The 27,340-nt window shown below is 26.1% G+C and overlaps 1 protein-coding gene and 1 long non-coding RNA gene across 5 annotated transcripts; both read right to left on the bottom strand.

The window, feature by feature from the left end:
• Positions 1-785: 785 nt before the first annotated feature.
• Positions 786-14,731, bottom strand: LOC112684628 (protein spire homolog 1). 2 transcript variants are annotated; one of them, XM_025556241.1, is made up of 16 exons: positions 13,823-14,087; positions 9,648-9,727; positions 8,432-8,549; positions 6,335-6,471; positions 6,037-6,225; positions 5,728-5,757; positions 4,771-5,022; positions 4,092-4,203; positions 3,852-3,926; positions 3,632-3,768; positions 3,439-3,547; positions 1,891-2,066; positions 1,677-1,796; positions 1,513-1,614; positions 1,224-1,438; positions 786-1,127 (listed from the first exon to the last, which is right to left on the bottom strand). In XM_025556241.1, exons 1-16 carry the CDS (start codon positions 14,085-14,087, stop codon positions 995-997), a joined length of 2,250 nt encoding a protein of 749 aa, XP_025412026.1. In that variant the 3' UTR covers positions 786-994. The 2 variants fall into 2 exon arrangements, with proteins under 2 accessions (XP_025412026.1, XP_025412027.1); XM_025556242.1 differs by lacking the exon at positions 5,728-5,757 and having other exon boundaries at positions 995-1,127; positions 13,823-14,731.
• Positions 14,732-21,096: 6,365 nt separating this feature from the next.
• On the bottom strand, positions 21,097-23,649 carry LOC112684629. Of its 3 annotated transcripts, none has more exons than XR_003148724.1 (4): positions 22,361-22,606; positions 22,202-22,291; positions 21,761-22,120; positions 21,097-21,147 (listed from the first exon to the last, which is right to left on the bottom strand). It is a non-coding gene; the product is annotated as an uncharacterized LOC112684629 (long non-coding RNA). The 3 variants fall into 3 exon arrangements; XR_003148725.1 differs by adding an exon at positions 23,044-23,649 and having other exon boundaries at positions 21,103-22,120; positions 22,361-22,368; XR_003148723.1 differs by having other exon boundaries at positions 21,103-22,120.
• Between the last annotated feature and the right edge of the window lie 3,691 nt (positions 23,650-27,340).

The following is a 27,340-nucleotide window of genomic DNA, read 5'->3' as shown; positions in this document are numbered from 1 at the left end:
TTGACTTCAATAATTTATATTATAATAAATGTAGATAGTTAAAGAATTTATTTAATTTAAAGACAATTTTTTTTCCTGAGACTATTTGATATAAATGTTTAAATGTTAACAGATATTTGTCCATATTGATTGTATAGCTACAATTTAATAGAAAAGAAAAAACCGTTTGTGGGCTTTTCAACTATCCATTACTTGTGAGGATTTAAATTATCTTATTACATGGTACTAAGATAATTATTTGGAAAAGATGGTCTAGAACACAGATAGAAAATTCAGTCGGATTAGATACAACAGGTTAAAGTTCATAAAGTACTTAATAAATATCGTTTTTTTATATAAACATTATATTATATTTTTGAAACTATAACAAATAATATATGGTTCAATCTTTATTTGAATTTGTACATTGAATATATTTTATCAATCAATGACAATCATTAAATGCTCACAAAACTTAGATGATTAATACAAAGTTTAAAGGCCATGTAAACTAAAAGTTAAGTTTACTGTCAAAATAGTATATTGCACAACAAAATTTGTTTAAATGTATCACTGTTTTTTGTTTATAATTAACAGTTTGTACCTATAATACATATCATAAACATCTAGACAAAAACAAATCTAGTGAATACACATAAATGAAACTACAGTGGTAATATCGAAATAAATTAAAACAATAATCAAAATTAATACTTAAACTAATAAAAATAAACATATATATTTTTTATATATAAATATATGTAATCAATTATTTTTTACAATATAATCTAAAATTATATACACGCTTTACATGTGCTACAATAATGTTTATTATTTTAATTAAATTTTACTAAACATGAGTTATAATCTTGATAATAACCCAATATCTAATTCTAATTTTCATTACAATTTAAATATAATATTCTAAAAATAATATCAAGTGAATGACAACAGAATTTTAAGTAACAATAAAAGTAAAATATTCAAAAATGCTATTATGGCCTGGAACAATTTTCTAATAAACAGATGACAAGTCAAGTGTTAAATGTCGAAGTAAATTTGAACGATTTACTCTGGATGTTTTGATTTCTTGAAGTACCATTGTTTTACAGTCCAAACACACAGCCATTTGTGCGCTATATTTAGCACTGAAATATTGATAAATATTAAAAACAAAATTATTCATGTTTTCTAAAAAAAGAAAATATCGAATATTATCAAAATTATCAAAATAAAATGAGTACCGAGTAATGTTTTGTGTAACAGCTGAGGAACCATGATAACTAGCAGACATACTGTTATGGGAACCAGAACCACCAACTGCCAATGATTTCTGAGGACTTGATGGAGCACTACCCCAACTACTCTTTGACCACCAGGAGTTTTGTTCGGAAGTAGCTACGTTGGGACTGAGTGCAACCACTGGTATTTGAGACAGATGCTCAGTGGGCATACGCATCTATTTGTAAACAAATGTTTTGGTTACATATGTTTTCTATTAATTAATGTGTGTGTATATTAAAATTAAAATACCTTGGTGCAACATTTTGAACACACTGTACGTTGACACATTTTACATTCCTGTCCCCATGGACCGAAAATGCCAAATCTAGTTTTCATACACAGGAAGCAAACCTACAAAACCAAAATTGTTTTTTATTTGGTTTTAATATTTCCAAAAAGTAATTAATGTTTACTTTTCTATTTTCCACATCTTCTTTGAAATTTCCTTCAACTGGCAAACTTTCAATTTCTGCTTTTGTAAGCACACTGCGAATATGTATTAGCTCTTGCAGAGTCAAAGTCAAACAATCACTCTGGAAATATATATATTTACTAAATCATGAAAGAAATCAAATTGTGTATACATTTACACATCTTATAAATATGTAAATGTGATCATATATTTACTGTAGGTAAAGTATTTTTGAACATAGATTGTCTACGAGATTGTTTCCATAAACCCATAGGTTTGAAGAATGACAATGATGATTGATCAGCAATTGTATGCCTTCGTTGTTGTTTTCTCATTGCATGGACATTTTTATTTAGTATGCTATCGGTTTTTCCATGTTTTTCTTCTTTTTCTATAATCATTAAGTTTGGCATCAGTAATAAAAATAAAAATAAAATTCCATAAATATAAAAATTTAAAAATAATAAAATATAAAATGTTATTTATATTATAAAATTATAATAATATTTTATATTATAAAATGTTATTTATGTTTGTTATTATTCAATAAATTAGTACTTTTCCCCTTACAATACACTGTTAATATGTAAATTAAAAACAAAATTACATAAAAGAACATGGATTGATAAGTGACAGATTCTTATTCAATTAAATATGAAACATAAAATTATTTTAGTATGGTTACATAATAATATAATTATTAAACAAAAAGATTGAAATATTTTGATAAAGAAAATTTAACATAAACTCATATAGGTAAGAACAATTATAATTTAAGCAAAAATTAAAATACAAATTCAGATAATTAATTTAAAAATGTCAAATTAAAAAAAAAAAAAAGTTTTATTTTCATTTTCATTTTTCAATTAAAAACCTAATAAAAATGTCATGTGTACCAACACCAATTAACAATATTATTAAAATATAAAAACTACAGTTGAAATAGCAAGCATACAAAAAAATGTTATGTTTCATGCACGAACAAATTTCAAGACAAAAGGAATTCATCTTACCTGAGTATTTGTACATATTTTATATTTAAAATATACACACACATATAACAGTCTTTTTTAGTTTCAATACAATTTTTTTTATTCTACAAAATAAAATTATATACATAAATACAATACTTATAAAAATAAAACGAAAAAGATCATAAACATAAATTACCAAGGCAGATGAAGCAAAGATTTTGTTCATGGTGCACAAGTACAAATTATTTAAAATATGTGGGTAGTCAATAAAAAAAAAAAAATTATCAATCACCTCATATTTATGTACAAAATATAATACAATATTGTTTATAGAACTTTGTTAGATATATCCATGAGCATTATTATTATTATTATTATTAATATTACATTTATGGATAAATCGTATTAAATATTTAGTTTTAATTGTAACAATAATTATTTAAATCATTATTATTATTTTTTATTAATTAAATCAATACAATATTTTATTATTCACCATTCAGATTGTGCACAAGTTTCAGTGCAAAAAATTAGAGACTAAAAATATTCTATAATATAAAAACAAGCCTGGGTGCAGTAACAAATACAACCCAAATCACAATAGTTGAATAATCTAAACATAAATGAAAAAAAAATAATAAAATAAAAATAAAAAAGTTGAAAAGAACTAAGAATGATACATAAGAATTAAGAGTATGAAGGATTAATTTTAAGATATAACACAGGACTGGGTAGGTGTCAAAGTCTTTAATTGAAAGTGCAAATCACAATTTTTTGGAGAATCACTACCTTGACTGGAAATTCCCAAATATGTTGATTGATCTTTATTATCTACTGTTGAATTCTTAAATTTGTTATCTTCTTCGTCATCCTCAAAATCATCTTCAGAATCAGAACTCTATAAATTGAATGTGAGAATTAAGAAACATTATAAAACTACAATTAGATTCATGATAAAATATTTCTAATTAAACAAACATACCACTAATTGTGCTATTGCAGAAAAGTCAACTTTAATAAGTTTGCGTTCCTTGTTTGGATTAAGCATACTTTTATTAAGTGATTGGTTTGGTGTAGTTTCTTCTTCTGAATGATTTAAAGAAGATTCGTCATAGTGAACTTAAAATTATAAGAATAACCATTTATTTTATTAATTTATATATTAGCATAATCTTATTATTTACTAATTATAATAAATTTACTTTTTGACTTATTATTACGAGAATTAGGAGGACTTGACATTGATCTTGTTGATTTTATATTACGGAAAGGACTTTCTAAAAAAATGAGAAACAGAAACATTAATAAAAAAAATAATGATAAATATACAATGTCATTTGAATAAAGAATTATACAGTAGATCAACTCAAGTTTTTTATTCATAACATAAAAATATTATTAAAAATATTAAATATGTATGACATAACATTTAATGAACTTACTGGTTAATGAAGTAGAACGTAATTTAACGTTTCCACTTTTTATACACTCCAATAAATGTTCTCTAGGCGAAAGTTTATCTTGTTGCCGTGGAGCTAATTTTCTTGCTGCAGCCTAAAATAAATATTAATAATAAAATAATGTAATATCACAATTTATAAATTTCATATTAATAAAATAGAATAAAAATATATAACTTTACAGTTAATCATGAATATAAGCTATTATGTTGTATGTTGTAATACACATTTTTATGTTCGTTCAAAGGCTAAAAATACTTGAAAACATTAAGTTAAGCTTATCAAATATTATAAATGACTTAACATGTAATTAAAAGTTATCAAACATATTTTATAAAATATCAATGTCAAATTATTTCAATTTCTCAGTATAATATTACATAATATAACCAGATAAAAAAAAAAAATGAATTGTTATATGATCATTTTTATTTTAACAACAAAACAAATTTAAGATTGTAAATCTTTTGTTTAAAACTACATATAATATTTTAAGTTAGTAGACTAGATGTGAATGATTATGTATGAGTATGTAAAATCAATAAGTAATGATCATATAATAAATATAAAAATAAAATATTGCTATGATGAGTAAATATATAATTAATTAATTAATTACAGAGCAAGTTCATATCACATGTTTTTAATAATAATTACTTACACTTTTTAAAGGTGGCCTGGACCTAATGAATTCAAGAATTGCATCATGTGCATCTCTTTGAATTCTTGCTGGAATTTCAGGAGGAGTTACTCTTTTTAATGTATATCTTCTGGATCTTATATCATCCATTAACATTTCATAAGGAGTTAATGCATATTCAACATATCCAACTCCAGCATGAGGCCTCTGATCTACTTTTTTCAATTGCACACCTCGTCTCAGTTCACGTATTAATTGAATCCATAATCGAGCCTAAAAAAAAAAAAAAAAATAATTGATTAATAAAAAAATATACCAAAAATTAATTAAATTATCAATAATTGTAAAAATTATGATTATTAATTTTCATTTAAAATATATTACAAAGGTATTGTAAATTAATATTTAAAATTATATGGAGAGAAGTATCAGGCATTTTATGTGATAAGAGAATTTCAATATTTAAATAAATTTCAAGGTAAAATTTACTGAAGCGTAGTGAGATCAACTATGCTATATGGTTCAGAGTGTTGGATGGTTGACAAGAGAATAGAACCAAGTATGAGTGTTGCGGAAATGAAAATGATTATATGGATGATGGGAATGACAAGAGAAAATAGAATAAGAAAAGAATATGTGAAAGGTATTATTGGTATAGCGCCAATAGTGGATAAGATGAGACAAAATAGACTGAGATGATAGTTTGGGTATGTGATGAGACTAGAGGAAATAAAAACAGTAATAGTAGTTATGAAAAAAATGTTTAAGGAAAAAGAGGAATATCAAAAAAGAAATGGTTAGATACAATTGAGAACGATATGAGAGCTGTTGGTGTGCATTGGGGATGCGGAAAATCGAGACGAGTGGATGTTTAGGACAAGGGTGGCCAACCCCAAATAGATGGGAGCAAGAGGAAGGAGAAGGAGAAAGTATTGTAAATTAATATCTAATATCTCATTGTACAATAAACAAACATACTTGTAAAATACTCCACTTTCTGCGGTTTGGCTAACAAAAAGTTGCATAACAAATTTGTTAGTTTTGATACCATAATTGTTATGGAGAAATAATATAAACTTACAAATTAACTTCCTAAAGCCATAATATTGTAGGTATAATTCATAATTACACTAGATGATGAATTATAATTATGTGAACATACATTTTAAGTTACCAATGCTCAACTGTTAAACATATGCTAATATAATTATGGGTTTAAGATGTTACTTAGTTAATATATAGAACTACAAAAATTAATATAGAAAAAATTAGAATTGAAATGCTTACCCAATCGCTATAATCCAATGTACTTAATTCAGATGAAGTTGAATTTCTGTGTCTTAAGCTGACAGTCCCATCAGATAGTTTATCTAAAAATGAAGAGAGTTCAAGAGCTTCGGTCACTAAAGCCCGACATACTGCTTTGTAATGTGTTTCAGAACCCAAACCTGATACACCAATATGCCTACTGCATTCCTAATATAAATAAAAACAAAGAAATGTTACAAAGCTTATAAGTTATATTTTTTCTTTTATTATTTAGCAATAAAATTTTAATAAAAACTTTTATATAAATATAATTTACTTCTAAAACATCATCAAAAGTTGCAAAATTAGTTCGTAATATTTCTTCACATTCAGCAGAATCTCTTTCAATTCCTTCATCATCTGTTTCACCTGATTGTCCATGGTCCATGGATTGAGTATGACATCCATATTCAACTATATTAAGTAAAAATTTATATTTTATATAATGTAAATTTACTTTAAAACTTAATAAAATGAATATAAAATCTAAATTTCAACTAACTTTTGGCAATAAATAAAAAATATATCATCCCTAACATTTCTAATACATTTTGATCTATATAAATATTAATATGATAAAAATAAATTCGAAATTTCTGTTATAAAAACAATAATTGATATATTATTCTAATAAGATCCCCTAAATTTTGTATAAATAATTATTTACAATTAATAATTGCATTGATTAACTTTAGTATATTAATAATCAATATGAATTCATTTTGTTCTATAAATATTACAATTTTACTATTGAATATAAAATTTAATTTTTTGAAAGTTCAGTTCATGAAATTAACTTGAGGAATAATAAAATAACAAAAATTGAAATATAAAACATAAGTGACAACTATTAGGTAAGTGATTAGATTTGACAAGATATTAAATAGTGAAATTTTTAGTTACATATTTTATTTACCAACCACTTATTTAATTGTATTGTAGAACAATATAATTATAAAAAGTTTTAAGTAAAGGTAAAGCCTAAATCATCTATATCTATAATTCCAGAAATAATTTAAAAATATTACATATTCTGTTTTTTATTTATACATGATTTTGATACTTTATTACTTGATCTTTGTTATAAATATGAAATGCCAAATAGGGTTTTTATAATATAATCTCTATATTTTGATAATTACATTATAATTTTATTATATTAAATTGGTACAAAAATAATTTTAAAATATAAAAATAGTACATTTCTAAATTTATATCATTCTAGAAGAATTGTATTTATAAAATATTTATTTTTTATATTAATGTCTTAACATACATTTACTACTTTAAAATTTTTATTGATTAAATATGATGGTTAATATTTTATTAACAAATGCCATACAAACCAAATTAACATGCATAAGGATTTAAAAATAAATTTATAAATTATTGAAAATGTAGTGTTGTTTGGTTTTATATATTTACAAGTTTTGAGTAAAAGCAACTTTTTTTAAAAATAGCCCTTTTTGTAGTGGACTACTTTTCATGGAAAGTAGTAGCAAATGTAACATACTTTTTTAAGGTATTCAACTCTAACAACTATTAGAATGGGTAGATGTGGATAATAGTGAATGGAAAGTATATTTGAAACATCATTCATCTTATCATTAACAATCAACTTTACTTTATTAATCATAGAAACTATTGTTGTAATCAATAAAAAATAGTAACATTAATATCCATTTAAATTAGAATTAAAAATCAAAATAGTTGTAATTTTATAATGCAAATTTTATAATCTTCATCAACTTATTACAATTTACTGAAATTCATGTTTGAAGTATGAGATATATTTATATTTATATATAAATAACAATTAACAAGAATTATAAAACAATTACCTATGACTTTTATTTTTTATTTCAATAATAATAATAAAAATATAAGCATTTAATATTTCCATATAGACACTAAATTATACTGTAAATATGTTTTTACACAATTTATGTTTTTATAAATAAAACTAGGTTCATCACAAGACAAAAAATATAGATTCATGGCTATAAGATTTTAGGTAATTTTAGAATCATTAAAAAATAGTTCAGGTAATCAGTATAATGATATTTAATTAAACTGATAAATAATTGTAAAATATGGTTAAAAATGAATAGTATCAAATATTTATGTATTTTTTAGAAGTTTAATCTACTTTTATATAAACTATTTACATACTTTGTAAACAGTTATAACAATCGTATATATTATAAATAATTAACTATTTAATTTTATAAAAGATAATTAAAATATATTATACATACTATTTATATATGTTCAAATTGTATAACATTTCTACAAGTAATAAGTTTCCTAATTTAGACCTATAATTTTTTTTTTTATTTAAAATACATTTATAATATAGTAATGCAATACTCACATGAAGCTATCATTCGTTTGATTAATGACTCTAATTCAGGATTTAATGATCTTTCTTCATCTTCATCGATGCCAAAATCTAGCACTTGAAAAACTATGTAACCTAAACTGGCAATAACCTGTAGAAATAATTATTGAGAAATATTAATTATACGATAATTAAAAATAATAAAATGTCATCATATTCAATAACATTTATTCAAAAATGATTAGATTCATTAAAAAATGTTCTTATTGAATAATATAAATAATAACGTGAAATTAATTAAATTTTTAATAAATAATTGTATACTAATTTAAATGTATATTACTTATATTGAATGCTTTAAAGAATTCAATGATTTTTTTTTTTTTTGTATATAGAATATCAATAATCCAAAATACAAGAGAAGCAAAATAATTTAAGAACTTTCATTAAATTCTACCATACATAATCAATTATTAAAGAATATGTCTCAATAAATTTCAAAAGAATTTTCTCAGGTTCATATAATTTTGGTAATAATACACATGTATACAATATACATAAAAATGCATTTAGAAAACAATGTAGATTTATAACTAAATCAATTAAAATATAAAAATCATCAATAATTATATTAGGTATTTCTGATTTTTTTTTATAATCTAGAATAATTATGAAAACTACAAATATATATATAAATAAAATAATAAAATTAAAACATTTATCATTTAGTTTAATATTTAAATGTAAGAAGTAGAAAGTATATTTAAAAAGGAAGTAAATGCATTTTGAAGCAAAATACAAAACTACATACAAACTACAATACAAGTTAATTTTATACAGAGGAAATTTAATTATTACCTACTCATTTTATGTTTTAGAAACTATGTTAATTTTCATAACAATACACGGTTCCCAGAATACCAAAATAAAAATGTTAGTTCTATATTAATTAATAACCTACAAAACCTTAGAGTTAAGAAAAAATATTCAACTATATTGACCCAGAACATATGTATTGCATATAAAATTGAAATACAAAACGTAAACTCAATATAAATTAATTTATTTTAACACAAATAACTACAGACAAAATATTTGTAATTATTTAAATAAGTTTAGTTAAAAATAACAACTAAACCTATTTAAAGACCATAAATACCACAGAAAAATAAAATTATCATTATTACATTTATTGAAAGTTTAAATTTACTACATAAATATAAACCTATGTCATAAAATAAGTACTTACATGATGTTGAAGTATAGTTTTATTGACATTTTCATTACCAAGTTTTTCACCTGGTTTTTCATTATTTTCAAGAGATTCAGCTGAAATAAATATAATAATAAAATATAGATTTTAGAAACAAATATAATAATATAGACATTATTTTGGATTATTAGGTCATTAGAAACATGATAAAACTATTTAACATACAATTCTGAAATAATTAAGTAAATTTATAATATTGAGTAATAAAACAATATATATATTAGTAATTAATCTAGTTATTATAACATGAGAGAATATTTAACTAAAACTAATATATTCAATACTATTCTTTATCTTGTATTAATAATTTATTCTTAAAATAACTATATTCCTATGGATATTTAAAGTGGAGATCATTAGGATTTCTATAGTTGCCTCAAATTACAATTTAAATTAAATTTATACAGTATCTTACTTTGTACAAAATAATAAAATATCAAAGACATATACTATTATATAATTAATAAATCAATATTTATATAAACTAAGAAATAAACTTATAGAAAAACTGGGCAAAGCCATATTATAATCAGAAGGAGGAATGTCTGTTTATTACTAAGGGTCGGAAGTTCTAGTAAATGCATATTTTTCTTGGTTGATCCTTGGACATCCAATGTATGATACAAATATGTTTCTTACTACTCGGATATCATACACAAAATTTAATTTTGCTATTTTTTTGCATATTTACGGGTTTTATTGTTATTTTGCTAATTTAGGGTTTATAGTGCTGTTTTCAGGTATTTTTTCACATAATGAAGGAAATAATCAAATTTTATTGATAATAATTGTATTTACTTGGTTATGTTTTTAAAAATATTTTAATTATTTAAAATAAATAGACTTTATCACATATTATTTTATGTTTTCATTGAAAATTTGATGTATTAATAGTTATACCATCATTGTTATTTTTTTATTACATCATTGCATTAGATTATCAAACATTTTAATAATCTAGGATAATTTCCAAGGTAAATATATAAAATAATTTAATAATAAGTATATTTTTACAAAAATATTTATGTAATTTAAAATTTTTGTTAACGGTTTATAATTCAATCAGTCTAGACCAATGGCATATCCAGGATTCATTTAAAGGGGGTGTTTTAAAATTTAATAGATTTATGGTAAGTGGAAGGCTCTGCCCCTCTCCTTATGTTACAAAAATAAATGTAATGTATTTATATAAATTATTATACTAATGAAAATAATTATATTAAGACAGTGTATGTAGAATCCACAAGTTGTATACAATGTTTATTCTAATTATACTGTAAATAAGTTTGCAATTTGATGAAATACCATAGAATATGGTCGATGAGGGGTATTCTAACATCCCCCCTAAATACGTCGCTGGTCTAGACTGTGTATAATGAGCCCAACAATTTGTATAATTACATATTTTTCAAGTTAAACGCATATTTTTTGATTTTTCGTGCTATTAATAGCGCATATTTTAGAGTTTTTAAGTTTATATTTAAGAGCTAAAAAGTAATATTTATAGTGCTACAACTTCCGAACCCTGCTCGTTACAATAAAAAATAAAATGTACTGAACATGAATATTAAAATTTAGATATCTATATGAGTTTCAAAGTATTATCAACTAATATTTGAGGAAAAATAAAAACATCTTACTTAATTATTTTTTAAATGCAAAAAACAACTACGAACATATTTAATATAAAAGCAGCACATGTTTTTATAATACTAATACAATATACCTACTAGACATTATATACACACACACGACTAAATATATAAAATAAACCTATTTTAGTTATTTTGTACAGCTCTACATAACATTTGACATGAACTAGTAGGTGATTATAAAATATTCTAAAATCTAACAAGAGCATAGGTTAGTAGAAAATATTTCTGGGGTAATTTAGTAAAACCAACTATGTTTTTATAACTATATCAACATTTTAAGGATTTTATTTTTTTATAAGTACTGGGGGAAGTCTATTGACAACCCTAGAATCATAGGGGTGCACAAGGGGGTTGTCGGGTGGGTCACGTCCCCCTCTGCAGACTCTGGCTTTTTCTTTAATAAATGTTTATCTATACTATACAAGATTGCGAACATTTTTACATTTTACATAAATAAAGTAAAGCCCGTTTTAATCTAATAGTATAGAATTGATATCTGTGAATAAATGTAATAAAGTTATTAGTTATTAATCAGACTAATCAGAACTTGCATGTAATATAAAAATTGAAGATGTAATTGATATATTCAAAAACCTTATTCCTGTGGACAGAAGGATGAAGTTCTAAATAATATGATATGTAAATAAGGATTTCTTAGACATAAATTGTGTAAGTATAAATAGTATTTATTTTTATATTTGCATATTGAATTAAATAAATAATTTATAAGATTTAAAATATTTAATTATACTAGTAGTCTTTAGTACAAGAATCTTTGGTTCACTTTTTTTAAAGGGCTCCCCTTGCAGACAGTTTGCGCATGCTTATGCCTAGGATTTAGACATATTTATAAACATTAGTTTATACAATCACTATATGATAGCATATGTTTATAATGTAATTTAAAAATTATTATGAAATTAATAGGTTCTGCATCCTTTTTAAACAATTTTGTTTTTGAAAGAAAAAAATGTATTGGATCAATTCTGATAGCATTCTTACTATCTATTTTTGAAAAACATACACATCTAATGAGAAGTAAATTATGATTTATAAATGTGTTACTTAATTAAAATATCCTTATGAATTAATTCTATTTTTAAATTATTTATCTAGTTGTTTAACTATATAATACATCTGATAATACCTATATAAATTAAAAGGTTATGAAAGTTTAAGTTACTAAATTATTGGTGAAATATTATCAAATAAACATAGATCTATTATGATTATATTGAATTTTAATACTCATAAATTAGAATAAAAAAATAATTAAGTTAGCTACTCAAATTGGCTTAGCACTTTTTATAACAATAATTAAATATATTAGTTTATTAAAACCATGTTTGCAGTGTTTGTACAAATAATAATTTGTTTTATAATTAATTCTAATTTTTATCTTTAAAAAATTTATATAATGAAAACTAACCAAGGCAATATACTTTTTATGATAATCAATAATATGAAAACCAAATAGGTAAATCTTTTAAAATGTACAGTAGGAATATTAATGATGTTTATAGATTACAATATGTATTTTTGGAAAAAAAATCAAGTACCTATAAATTGAGTACACTTGTGTAAGCAATACACATATGTTCTCTATTCCCATAGTTAAAACTAGAACTAACTCAAATATTGAAATATTTATAAATACAGAATAGATATTTAGAGAAATATAATTTATTGATAAAATAATAACACATATTATATCTATCAACAATAAAAATAAATGTTATAAGTATGTAATATTGAACTTCCGATTTGTTTACAAAAAAAATATTCTAATACTGTAATTATAAACATGTAGCTAGTGTCTAATTCTTTATAACTTAAATACTCAAAAACAATACTCAAAGTTGAAATATAATATATATGTATGATAATATCTGATTATATCTTTGTAAGGTATAGACTGAGTATATATATATACATATAATTTTAATCAAGGCTGGGAATGTGAATTATATTATTTATTTTAACTGTATAAAGTGTAGTTGAAAGTTTTTAACGATGTTTTTAATACATGATTAATATTAATACAAGTAACATAAATAATGAATAGGTAAATATAATGTATATAATCTATCCTAGGGTAAAATATCATATTATTATATGTATTTAAATACAATAACAAATTTTGAGAGATAAAAGGTTGAAAATTCTAACTTCTTCTGAAATTAGGATATTCATAATAATTGATAGGTGATGAGTGAGCACTTAAGATAAAACTTAGTATAAGATGAACTGCAAAAATAAAAAAGCAATATTTAAATTTGTAAAAAGAGTTATGAAAAATGTAATTGGAATTTCAATTGAGTTGTACAAAATTTAAGATTATCAAAATTAATCAATGACCACTTTTGTATTTATCTATTATCCTAACATAGCAAGGTGTTTCTTAATAGTTATCAATGATTAGTAAGATATCATCAACAGTAAAAATTAATTTAATTGGGTAGTAATTATAATACAAAAAGGGTAAATATTACATACCAACTTCATCAGTGATTATGATGGTACTAGGATGAATAAATCCGTCCTTATGAATACGGACTTCCTCCAAATTCTTGACAACTCGACATCTGTTTGGCTCTCGTTCAAAAGCATTCTTAAAACACTTGGCACACTGATAGCAAAGAGCCCATGCGTGTTCTTCGCTGACGGGTGTATTAAACGATTTAATGATGTTTATGAGTGACACACAATCGTTGTTGTCCAACTTGCACAAATATGGCTTGAAATTATTTGGCACATCCATATTTCACATGGACCCAGAGTAAGCGATGCAAGTCGCTCTCAGTCTCAATAATAATTTTATTAGCCAAGGAGAGCAAGAGAGGTTTAGTAACACAGTATTAGATGGAAACAATAATTAGAAAAACAGACATCAAGATGTGTACCAAATGTCATAAAAATATATCAAGCTAAATGCACAGTCGAATACACGCGAATAGGGTACAAAGTTGCAATGTTTTTGTGACGATCGCAAACGAGTCAACGGAAAACCGTCGCACACTCGTAAACTTGGACGTTAAAACACAATCCGTACGCACGAGCGAGACGAGACGGAACACTATTTATATAGGTAAATGTTATAATACGTGAAATATATGGATTAATTCGAAATTCACGCGTCAACGAAGGTGTGAACAACCGGCTGTTGGTGACGAACGACGTTGACAGTCAGTGACTTCGGTGTTGTTAGGATGTGTAATTGCACGATAATAAAATGATAAAAAAAAAAAAAAACACAGAACGGAAATAATAAAAAAAAACACACCGACGCGCTCAACGATGGCAGAAGTGGTGACGGTCGCGGTACTGGTCGGTATAGTAGTGGTTTGGCGGTGGACCTACATTGGTAGGTGGCGACGGACTGGAATCGTTAGGTGGTGGTGGTGGCGGTGGCGGTGTAACGGCGGTGGGTAGGCGATGTTTGTTCTGATGGAATTTTTTCCGTTTAGAAAGGTAAGACGCGCGCGGGCCATGTGCACCATCCACCGACGACATTACGCCGACGCGGCGTATTTTCCGATCTCCGTATTCCATACATATATGTTATAATGTATAGTAATTATAATGCATAATATTATAATATGCGAACATTTGTACTATATCTGACACCTTTATCGGACCCACGGAACTGAGATGACCTTCATTCGAGCAATCTGTAAAATGGTCGCTGTAACCCACTCCTAAGTATAGGCCCTTTGACCGGATTCAGGAATGAAAACTGCTATTTGTAATTCATTTATTTCTTCGCGTAACGAAGTATATGGGTCACATAATATAGATAACAAGTATAGTAATTGGTGATACGAATTTATTTGCAAAGTTCCAAGTGTCCGATGATTATTAAAATGTTCATAGTTTAGTTACATAAACGTATGTACATTAGGTCTGACGACCTTATAACCATTTAATTACATATTCACGAGATATTTTATTTAAATTTCGCACTTGACAAAATCGTATTGTGCAATAGCTTGAAATGGAGACTTTCAGTGTACCTACCAACAATCCACATATAGTTATTTAATCGTACTGTTTATATATTTATTTTTGTTTATTTATTAGTGCTTTATTTAAACAATTGACAATCAAAACAATTCTAGTTAATGGTTCGTCTTAATAATTGTACAACGTTATACAATTATTGTTTTCATAAAGTTATTAATTACATACATATGTCAGCGTATAAAATAAAAGCGATATCCTATCAGTTGCACCGAACCCTACATCTAAGGCTGGGCGCACACTTATAGAGCAAAACTGCTCCGAGCAGCTCGAAGCTGTTTGGATATCATAAGAACACGTATAAAGTAATTAACGCGTACACACTAATCAGTCAACAACAACACACGACAAGACAAAACAAAATATGTTCGGTCTTGATCCGTCTGATTTTATTTTTGCTCCGACCAAAATACGAAAATCAAAGTCGCTTGTTTATTCTACGACTAGTCAGTGGTGAAGCAAGGGTAGGGTGAACTGTGCCTACACCAGGTGCGCAAAATTGTGCAAAAGTCGTATTTTTATCCTACAATCAAATCGAAATTTTTTCGTTATACTTTTTGAAATACGTAGATGTTGTCTATTTGTACACACTACGTGCATGGGCGTACTTTAGGGGAGGGGCAAAATTTTTGCGTTTTTATTTACTACTTTTATTATTTAATAAAAGTTGCCACATAAGCAGCACAACGATGTCGTCTTTGTCAGAACTCATCTTGACGACTGGTGTTTAATAACAAAAATTAATCCAGAATTATTGTGTCTTGTTCTGTTCTGTTTTGTCAGTGTGAATAGAATTTATTTCAAGTTGTTTAGAACAAAATGTTCTGCGTAGCTCGGAAGTTTTTCTCTTTAGGTGTGCGCCCAGCCTAAGTAAGTAAAGCCCCTATCATGAGGTTATTATGAAATATTTTGTTAGTTGGGTGGTCGGTGATCCAGCAATTTATTAATCACTGTGAATTATAAAAAATTTAATAAGTAACTCATTAGTATTTAATATCTAGTAGAACAATATGTTTGTTCTATTCATCAAACATATTTTGTATTAAGTAAACATTAATAAGCTCTTAATCCAGTCATGGGGTAGTGGTGTCATTTATTTTATAAATGTGCACTTCCTAAAATGTCAAGTCTTGACGCCACTGATCCCTATCATGTAAGGAATTTCTTTCACTATATATATAGTGGATTCCGTTTAATGTGGACGCATTGGAACCAAACCAAACTGAACCGATTGTCGTCGAGTTTAAGAAAAAAACTACAAGTCGCTTTACTTATTTTATTATTTTTTTTTTTTTGTATTTCTCTCGATATCACTCCTATACATTCAATTAAACTCCCAACTAAGTCCCATTATGGTTTAAAAGTTAATGATTTTCATTACTTTTGATAAACAAAATATTATAGATATGACGAACCTAACAGTATTCAATCGTTATGATAAGATAAATATTTCCCATGTTTATTGAACCGAGTTCCTCAATATGCGGTTTTTTAACTTTATTAGTATCCATTGGTTTTCAGATCAGACCATGTGACGATATATTATATTATACATACATTTATCCATAGTACATTAACTAATTATTTTTTTTTACATAATTAAAAAAATTTCTTTTGATAATTAATTATGTTTTTCGTCCAGTCATTTAAAACACTATCAACAACTAGGCGACAAAATATTTTCACTGTCGCCTAGTTTAAAAAATACACCGATATATATAGACGTTTATTTATTGTTGTTATTTATATGTTGTATAATGTTTGATCAAACGCCATTCAGATAAATTTCAATTTGAAGCTCTGGATTGAATTTCCTAATAAAGACTTTTAAAAATTTATGTAGAATATATTTTGGAATAAATTTTGTTTTATATCATATTTTAAATTTAATCACCTAATCTTCATTGAAAATGTTTGGTTACGCCGTCTAGTGTAATTCAAAATAAAATATGTGTAGTATTTAGAAGGTTATTGTTTTGCATAAGGCTAGAAGAAACTGTGAATTTTTTCTATGCGAAAGCCATAACCACATATGCGTAGGTATGTGTTTGTGAGCCACGATTTTTCGTTATCCACCAGCAAAATAAAATGTTAAATAGGCTACTCTTGTCTACTACAAGTATGTAAATACTTTTAAAGCATTCCGATGTTATTCGCAAACGATCAACGTTACATAAACGTGTATAAATATTTAAATGTAGGATGTAATTATAATAATATTTATAGTAGAGGAGAGGGAAAGATGACCATGAACCGTAAGAAGTATGTAACCAGGATTTATTTATAGAGGAGGGGAGTTAAAAATTTGAAAAAAATTTAATTTTGGAAGATGTTTGGTCGAGAAATTACCTATTGGGGTAGGTAAGGTTAAGTTAATTACATATGTCGGAAGGAGGATATAACCCTCACTCCCAGTTGCGCCACTAACCGTAGGTATACAGAAGGCCGCGTTAAGTCTACGGGAAAAACAAATTGCGTACTCAACACGACGTACAGTCAGTTTGTAAATCATGAGCCACTTTAGTTGTTATATTATACAGCTGAATTAAAAAAAAACATCTATCGTATGTTTTCAGGTTCAAAATGTATGCAATTTTACCGAAACGCATAATGCGCTCGGACGTAACGAAATGGGTTAGGCGCGTTGTCTATATTTCTTTCGATCTATTCTATCACCGGATAACATTCCGTTCCGGCACTCGCAGCGGCGCCGTCTCCTACTGTAATAACCTGTCGCCGCGTATGTGATATCGTTATTACTACTATTATTTAACTTTCGTATGTATTATAATACATACGAGCATTATAATAATAGTAATAATAAATAATAATAATATATATACACATTTGCATAATAACTATACGTCATTATTAAACAGAGTTAAATAATCCATTCAGTTACATAATTATAATTCCGTCTTTGTATAATATAAATCCTGATACGAGTATATCGTGTCATATAACTGATACATCTCTATGCCCACAGATGCGTGTTGACGGATGATAAATCGAAAAACGTTCGAACTGTTAATATTGTACCATAATATTTACATCATATTGGATAATAATAATAAATATTAAATATTATCGTTATATAAGAATGTATGGTGTTGTGAGCGTGATATTTTTCTTTTTTGTTATTTATGGTATAACACAACTCTATACCCATGTACTAAATTATTTTACCAAGTTTTTATTTTGGGTTTCCATAAAACAATATTTTTTATAAATCTTGTAAACTTTTTTTGCGAGTAAATTAAATGATATAATATACAATATACATATTATTTATTTATTATAAATATTACGTGTGATAAATATATTATGTAATAAATAATAATTGATTATAAAAAAGTATTCAACGTTATAAAATTTAATAAATGTAACATTGTGATTTTTTTGCTTTCGTAATTCGTACACAGCTGGTAACTGATAAACAGGTATACCTACCTGTTACTATATTTAGTGACAATCCAGTTTGACGTATAAAGTTGTAATACATTTAAAAAAAAAAAAAAAATATGTCAGTGATCACTATAAGAAAGGGATTTCGAAGGAACTATAAAAAAACATTATGTAAAAATGTGTGACATCAAATAAATGTAAATTGTAACATACTAATAATATTGACTAGTTATTTTCATCAAGATCGTTCTGATCATTTGTAGTAAGTAGCAATTTTCAAGAACTTAAAACCTAATTTAACAAAATATTTATTTATTTATTTTTTATTTTATTTTATTAGATAATACTCTCGAAGGCCAATGTAGTACAGATAGTGATATAATATTAGGCTATAGTATTTAATATTAATTGTTAATTATAATAATAATACAATGAAAGTGTATATATGCATCTTATTTTTGTTTTTAATCGTCTTAGATATTTTACGCTTAACTTGTATAAATATAAATCATAAAACCAGGTCAAGATTAAGTACAATAATTTTGAAAGAACCAAATTGACAAATTGCTAAGTAGTAAAGAATTATATATATTTTTATAAATTTTAATATTAAGATTTGATTATGTAGTGCAAAAACAAGTCTTTGAGAAAAATAAGTATTAAAAGGCAAAAGTGAGATATTTTTTGGCCATGGCAGAGGGGGCACACATTTTAAATTTTTAAATTTTTCAAAAATTTGCCAGTATAATAAGACAAAAGTACAAATTTAAATTGTGCAGCACTTGTATATTGAAAGCTGTCGAGAGCCACATGGATCTAAGGAAATATTCCAATTTAGACAAGATTTTAATTAGGTACGGAGGTATATTAACCATAGATATCAATATTATACTAGATAGCCGAATCTTCAAATCAATGATGCAGTCATATACCAAGACCTATAAAGAATTCTTTATAGATCTTGGTCATATGCAGGTATAATATAGATATTTATGACTGATAAGTTCAGTAAAATATGATAAAAATATTTTCATCCTATTATCATGCAAGGTTTATAGATTAAAAATAAATACATATTATAATCTATACTAGCTTCTGTGTGCCTCGCTTCGGGTGAAATTCGCTTAATATATTTATTAGTACCTAATTAATTATTAAAATTACATGCAATATTACATTTGTGATAATTATTACTATTGATAATATACGAGTGGAAAACTGAAACGCCTTCGGCGTCAAAGGCGTTCGTTATCTAGCAGACCTCCACCTAATTGTTTTTTTAAAAGTACTACGGTACTATACTTTCAATCGATATGTGGTGTCAATCATATAAAAACCAATATATGTATAAAAAAAATCAAATAGTAGAGGGCAAACCGCAGTGTATTTGAAAATAATCAAGCATAATAATAGTACCCATAGAACGTTGTCTCCTCGACAATAGTTAAATGCAGTGGACGGAGTCCCTCTTCTTATTTAAGGTAAGATTATTCGTCCTCTTTAATTTAAGTCGCCAAAAGTCTGGGTGGACGCTTAATGGTATTAGTCATTAAAATACAATATTGAATAAACAATATTATTATAATATTACAATATTGTATGAAATTAATTTTTTTGATTAATTTGAACAAGTGGAAAAAAGAAATAATATGTAGTCATAATATATATAGTATTTACATTTATTTGTATTTATATATTACAGTAATAATGTATTTCAATTTATTTTTACTGAGCAAGCATATGTAGAGAATTATTTTTCTTTGAGAGAAATTTGTTTTTACACCCTATGAAAATAATTTTTTTAAGAACATATGTATGTAACAGAAGAGGTTTAGACCTCATGGGTTTCCTAAAAAAAGTTGGTAAGATTTAGAATTAGTTAGGGGAACGCTCCTCAATTTTTGATGCATATAGTCCTCCCACAACATTTTTCCCACTTTAACCACTAGTTAAATGTTAAATATGTGTATTATTTATTATATTTAATAGACAGGCATAGAATTTAAAAAAAGGTATAAATATGCATATAGATCTTGATATTTCAATTATAGAATAAAATATAAATTTATGATTAAAAAAACATTATAAGTGTATTCTTTGGTAAGTTAACCTATAGTAGAACGAAGAAACACTTTTATTAAAAGTATGTTAAATACAACAATTTATAAGTTTCATAAACACTAGGTAACTTGACATTTTTTGAAATATGGAATTATCAAAGTATAAAAACATTCAAATACAGTATAATCGGTTCAAAGAAAGAAGTCATAACGCATAACTTCTTCTTTCAATAATAATTAATCAATGTATAAATATATATATATATATATATATACACAACATGAGTCTGCACACAAAAAACTATAAAAATGGGGATAGATCTTCCTTGATATTGTCTGAAAAAAAAAAAATGTGTGATACATGAATACTTTATAATAGGTATGTATATATAAATGTTGGTGTTAGTTACGTTTTACACTCTAAACATTCTTAGTGAAAAATGCATCCAAGAAAGACCATGTGGAGGTCATCAACGCCTTTCTAACATTCAAAGTACATAAAAGTACTCATCATCAATAATTAAATGTTATATAGAGAGAATATATAAAAATATAAAATATAAATAATTTAAGAATGACAGAGTATGAAAGTTTCTTGTAATCAGACCACATATATGCTTTTAAGCCTAAAGAATGTATGAAGATAATGTATAAAAATTTGAAACATAACAAAATCAAAGGAAATATTTTTATTATTATACAATGTTCCAGTAAGATACGGTTTAAGTAAATAAACTATATACTAAAACTATAATATTTTCTTATATTAAGAGAAAAGTATATTAATAACCAAACTCTTGGGTACAACAGTACTACACTCATGTTGGAGCATTTGTTAATTCATTACTCTGCAACCAACTATGAGCAAAGTAAACAATATAGTTCAAGATATTTTAAAAAGACATTTATATCATAGTGAAATAAGAGTGTTAAAAATTGTAATTCTTACCATGTTTTCTTTATTTTATAGTTGTGTTTGTTTTGAATAGTATTATTAGCAGCAATAACACATTGAATTCAATTTCATTCCAATAAAAAAAGTACAATGAAAATATACAACACTTTTCTCCTATATTACTTGGAAAAATAAATCAAATGTAATGAATTTAACATATTTAAAAAACAAATTTATAATTATTTAACATAATTTAATGACACAATTAAATCATAGTCGAACAATAGACTTAATAAATACATATGTGAATAGAATTATAAAAATTGTTTTAATTTTTAAATCTGATTGTGTTTATAAAAATATCATTAATGTCAATTACATTCCTTCTCAATGAAAACATCCAATTGCTCTCTCCTAATATTTTTTGGTAAAACAAATAAAAATTAATGTAATTAACACATTTAAGGCTTATAGTATGAAGAAGGTAAAACTTACTGGTTCTTCTTATTTTCTTAATATCATAAAAGTTTTCATTTCCTTTAGTCCAAGTGTAACGAATGATACTGTAAGAATCTTTTACTAAAACTAGAAAAAATAACATTTAATATATATATAGTTGAGTTGAGAGAAAGAGTTAAAAAATGTAATACACACCATGTTTTCTTTATTATATAGTTGTGTTTGTTTTGAATAGTATCATTAGCACCAAAAGCACATTGAATTAAATTCCATTCCAATAAAAAAAAGTATAATGAAAACATATAACACTTTTCTCCCTATATTCAGGGGCGGATCTAGGGGGGGTTCAGAGGGTCAGCTGACTAACAGTTAATATTTGTTGACAAAATTGGCCTATTGGAAATTTTTTTCTCTTTTAAGACCTTGATTTGGACTCTTGGACAGTTGGCCCATCGGAGTTACATGAAAAATGAATGCCATGTATATTCAAAGTTTTAAATTATTCAATTCATAATTTATATTTTAAATTATATCGTTTTAGTAGAATGTTAAGTTAATCATATTTATTCCGTTTGTTTGTTGTGCTGATAAAATTAGATTATATTTATTAAACGTAAATAAGTCATTATCGGTGGTATCACTAATTCTAAAATGTAATATAAATATACATATACACTCTTATGAGCATATTGTTTTTTTTTTACAAGGTATTAATTTCTAATTCAGTTTCATCCCTTATAAATAGCCTCTTGAAATGGCTTGACCCACAATTCCCCGATTCTGGATTCGCCCCTGCCTATATTGTTTGGCAAAATAAATCTTATTGAACGTAATTAACACGTATAAAAACAAATTTATGATTGAAATATAATACGTACCATGTTTTCTTCGTTTTATAGCTGTGCGTGTGCGTTTAATAATATCATTACAGTCTTTCACATCAAATTAATATATGTAATGAAAACATCCGATTATTTTTCGGTAAAACAAATCGAATATTAAATAACGTATATAAAATAATACGATTAAAGCGTAGTACGAAAAATTAATAAAACGGGCTCGAAAACGATTTAAAAAAAACGTTTGAAACGAAAACGAAAAAAAAAATCGGACGCGACGGACGGAAAAAGAAAAAAGAAAACGCAGAGAGGCAATTGCACGCCGAGCTCTCGATCGGAATGAGAACCGACGGCGGCGGTAGACGCCGACGATGGTGTAATCAAAATTGAACGGACGAAATTGGTTTTTAAGTTATGTCCAGGGCTCGGAAGTTGTAGCACTAAAAATGTTACTTTTTAGCTCTTAAATATACACTTAAAAACTTTAAAATATGCACTATAAATAGTACGAAAAAATAAAAAATATGCATTTAACTTGAAAAAAATGTAATTTTACGAATTGTTAGGCTCATTAGACACAGTCTGAACTGATTGAATTATTAAATGTCAACAAAAATGTTAAAGTACTTAAATATATTTGTAAAAATGTACTTATTATTAAATTATTTTATATATTTACCTTGGAAATTATCCTAGATTATTAAAATGTTTGATAATCTAATGCAATGATGTAATAAAAAAATAACAATGATGGTATAACTATTAATACATCAAATTTTCAACGAAAACATAAAATAATATGTGATAAAGTCTATTTATTTTAAATAATTAAAATATTTTTAAAAACATAACCAAGTAAATACAATTATTATCAATAAAATTTGATTATTTCCTTCATTATGTGAAAATATACCAGAAAATAGCACTATAAACCCTAAATTAGCAAAATAACAATAAAATCCGTAAATATGCAAAAAATAGCAAAATTAAATTTTGTGTATGATATCCGAGTAGTGAAAACATATTTGTATCTTACTTTGGATGTTCTAGGATCAACCAAGAAAAATATACATTTGCTAGAATTTTCGAGCCCTGATTATGTCTCTTTCAATATTTGATAATTATGTTAAATAATGTAATATAACTAAATTTAAATTATTATGTTGTAATCTAGTGGTACTATGAACCTATTACAACTCTACGAATCTCCGAGTTCGTAATCTATCACCGGTTAGAAAATATTTGCACTTTTTTTCTAATGTTTTAAATGTTTTAATTTGAGGGAATTTTAACCTAAAAGGTAAATGTTTACCCTCCGACCCCGACCGGTCTCGAGGTACACTCAAAATATTTTTTTTAATCTATAATCTACTTGGGGTGGTGTTGATTTACCTAGGGTTCCGAAAAAATTCCGGCGCGCACACGAATAATGTAGAGGGGATGTGGCGTCATGCTAAGATTTCGATTTCTGATATTAAGAGGTGTTCGCACAAATAGCTATATTATACTAGATGACGAACTTCCGATATCACTTGAAGCACGCATTGATTATGTTATCATTTGTCCACCATGTTTTGGGTTGGCAAAATATTGTATCAACACTATTCCCCACACATCACAATATTAATTATACACTATTTAGTAACTAATATTTATTAAATAAGCCTGTTTCTTGTGTTGCATACGGTTGTTCAAATCGCTTTAAAAGTAATTCCTCAATTCACTTTTTTCGGTACGTATGAAGTATAGATAATATGATTTAAAAACACCTCAACATTTACATTTTTAATTGCAATGTACATTCTCTGTATCTGTATACTCTCAATTAGCTGAAACATTCCAGAGGTTTACTCTCGTAAATTAGGAAAAGTTTTCTGCGCACCATGTTGGCTATTTAAATATGAATCTACCAATTTAGCTAATTGTGGATTTAACGATTTGAAAAATGCTCATATACGTTTTAAAAAACATAAAGGGTCGTTAAATCACAAAACATATTTACTAAGATTGAAAGATTTAGGACAAGAACAAGGAAGATTAGACTCCAAGTTATTAGTTCAAATTGACCATGAAAAAATTTATTGGGGAAGGGTTTTAGAAAAAGTAGTATTTATAATTAAAACGTTAGCTTCACCTGGACTACCATTCCGAGGACAAGAGGAAATTTTCGGATCACCTAAAAATGGAAATTACATGATGCTTCTTGAATTGTTATCCGAATTTGACTCTTTCTTAGCTCAACACATTTCGAAATATAGTAATTTTGGTATTGGTTCTACTTCATATCTAGCATCAACAATTTGTGAGGAAATTATTAATTTAATGGCCAAAAAAGTTAAGGAAGTAATAATAAATGAGGTTAAAATTCGTAAATATTTTTCAATAATTGTTGACTCTACGTCTGATATAACACATTCTGATCAACTTGCTTTTATACCTCGCTATGTCACCAATAAAGGTGTACCAATCGAATGATTTTTAGAATTTGTACCAAAAGTTGGACATATATCTTTGGAAGTATCCGAAACAATTATTAATACAATCGAAAATTTAAAATTAAATATATCAGACTGTCGTGGATAATCTTATGACACAGCTAAAAATATGTCAGTTTGTTATAATGGTCTTCAAGCTAGAATAATAAATATAAATTCGTTGGAATTTTATATCCCATGCGCAGCTCATTCACTTAATCTAGTAGGTACGCATGCAGTTGAATGTTGTAATGAAGCAGCTACATTTTTTGGACTAATGCAAAACGTCTATGTATTTTTTTCAAGCAGAAGTCATAAATGGGATATCCTCAATAATATGGGATCGAAATCACGTACATTAAAATCACTTTCCAATACCAGATAGTCATCGAGATATTCTGCTTGCCTGAGCGTCTACAGTTGTAGCCACATTAACTTATATAATGGATGATCACACTGAAAACAATATTACTAGACATGAGGCAAAAGGACTAATAAATAAAATGAGTTCATTGGAAACTACAATTATGTCAGTTGGGTGGGGTTTTTTATTTAGTCGATTAAACACAACAAGTAGTAAGTTACAAAATGTTGATATTGATTGTTTGGACGTTCTTCAATTATATGATAGTTTAATTAGATTAATAAAGCACACTTGTGAAAATTTTGATGATTATGAAACAGAAGCATTAGCAAAAATTACAAAATAAATACTACAAGAAAAAAGAAGAGAACAATTTTTCATGACGAATCTGAAGAAGTAGATTTATCGGCACGAGAGAGTTTTAAAATGCATACATTTATATCTATCATAGAAAAATTGCTTCGTGAATTAGAAACTAGGAGACACGCATATATTTTCTGTAAACTATTTACATTTTTAACACAGCTTAAGGAATTGGACAATCAAGATATAAGAAAATCAGTTAAATTCCCGCAAGACATTTATACAAATGATATAAAATTAAACGACTTAATTAATGAAGTTTTACATTTAAAAGTTCACATCGATGTAAGTTCTACTGGGGAAAAATACAATCTGCTTAGACTTCAAACATTTTGTATGTAGAAGATCTAGCAAATATTTACCTAAACATAGAAATAGTACTACACAGTGCTCAACTCGGCAAAATTAAAGAAGGGGGACTCTATTTACTTTGAAAAAAAGAACGTCCCCAAAACTGGTTGAGCGTTATGATTATAGCGCAATAATAGTAGGGGGACGCTAAAATTTCTGAAAATTATTTGGGGTACTCCGTCCCCTCTCAAGTCGAGCACTGGTACTACGTATTTTTACCTCCACAGTTGTCACAAATTGCTCAGCTCAAAGGTCGTTTTCATGCTTAAAGAGTAAAAAATTACTTACGTTCGATAGAACGTATCAGGATACTGATCCAATAAAAGTTGAATTCACTTGCGATTCTCAACATTGAAAATCAAATAACTTGTCAGATGAAATCATAGATAATTTCACTAAAGATAAATCAAGACGCAAAATGATTTAATTGTATACCAATTTACTCATATTATTACTTACTGACATATTATTTTATACTTTTTTAATCGGTATGTTTATCTATATACAAAATACAATTGTTATAAAGTTAAAGTTTTATTTTAATGGTTATTAAAATATTTTGTGAAAAAATAAAAGACAAATTTTTGAATAGTTATGTTAATGTATTTTGTTGTGGGTTACGGGGTGCCATTGCTAGAATCCACCTAGGGGCGGAAAAATGGTAAATCCACCTCTGGTTATGGGCCAAATAGTTAGTAAAATGTATTAATAATCCAATTTTGTATTTTAAACACTGTAATAAAGATGATTTTGCCACAAATTTAGGAAAAGATGATTTTTGTAT

Source organism: Sipha flava, unplaced genomic scaffold (assembly GCF_003268045.1).
Source record: "Sipha flava isolate LNK unplaced genomic scaffold, YSA_version1 253_pilon_pilon, whole genome shotgun sequence".
In the NCBI taxonomy this organism is placed as follows: Eukaryota; Metazoa; Arthropoda; class Insecta; order Hemiptera; family Aphididae; genus Sipha; species Sipha flava.
The sequence above is the reverse complement of the archived record's forward strand: the minus strand, read 5'-3'. Positions and strand labels throughout refer to the sequence as shown.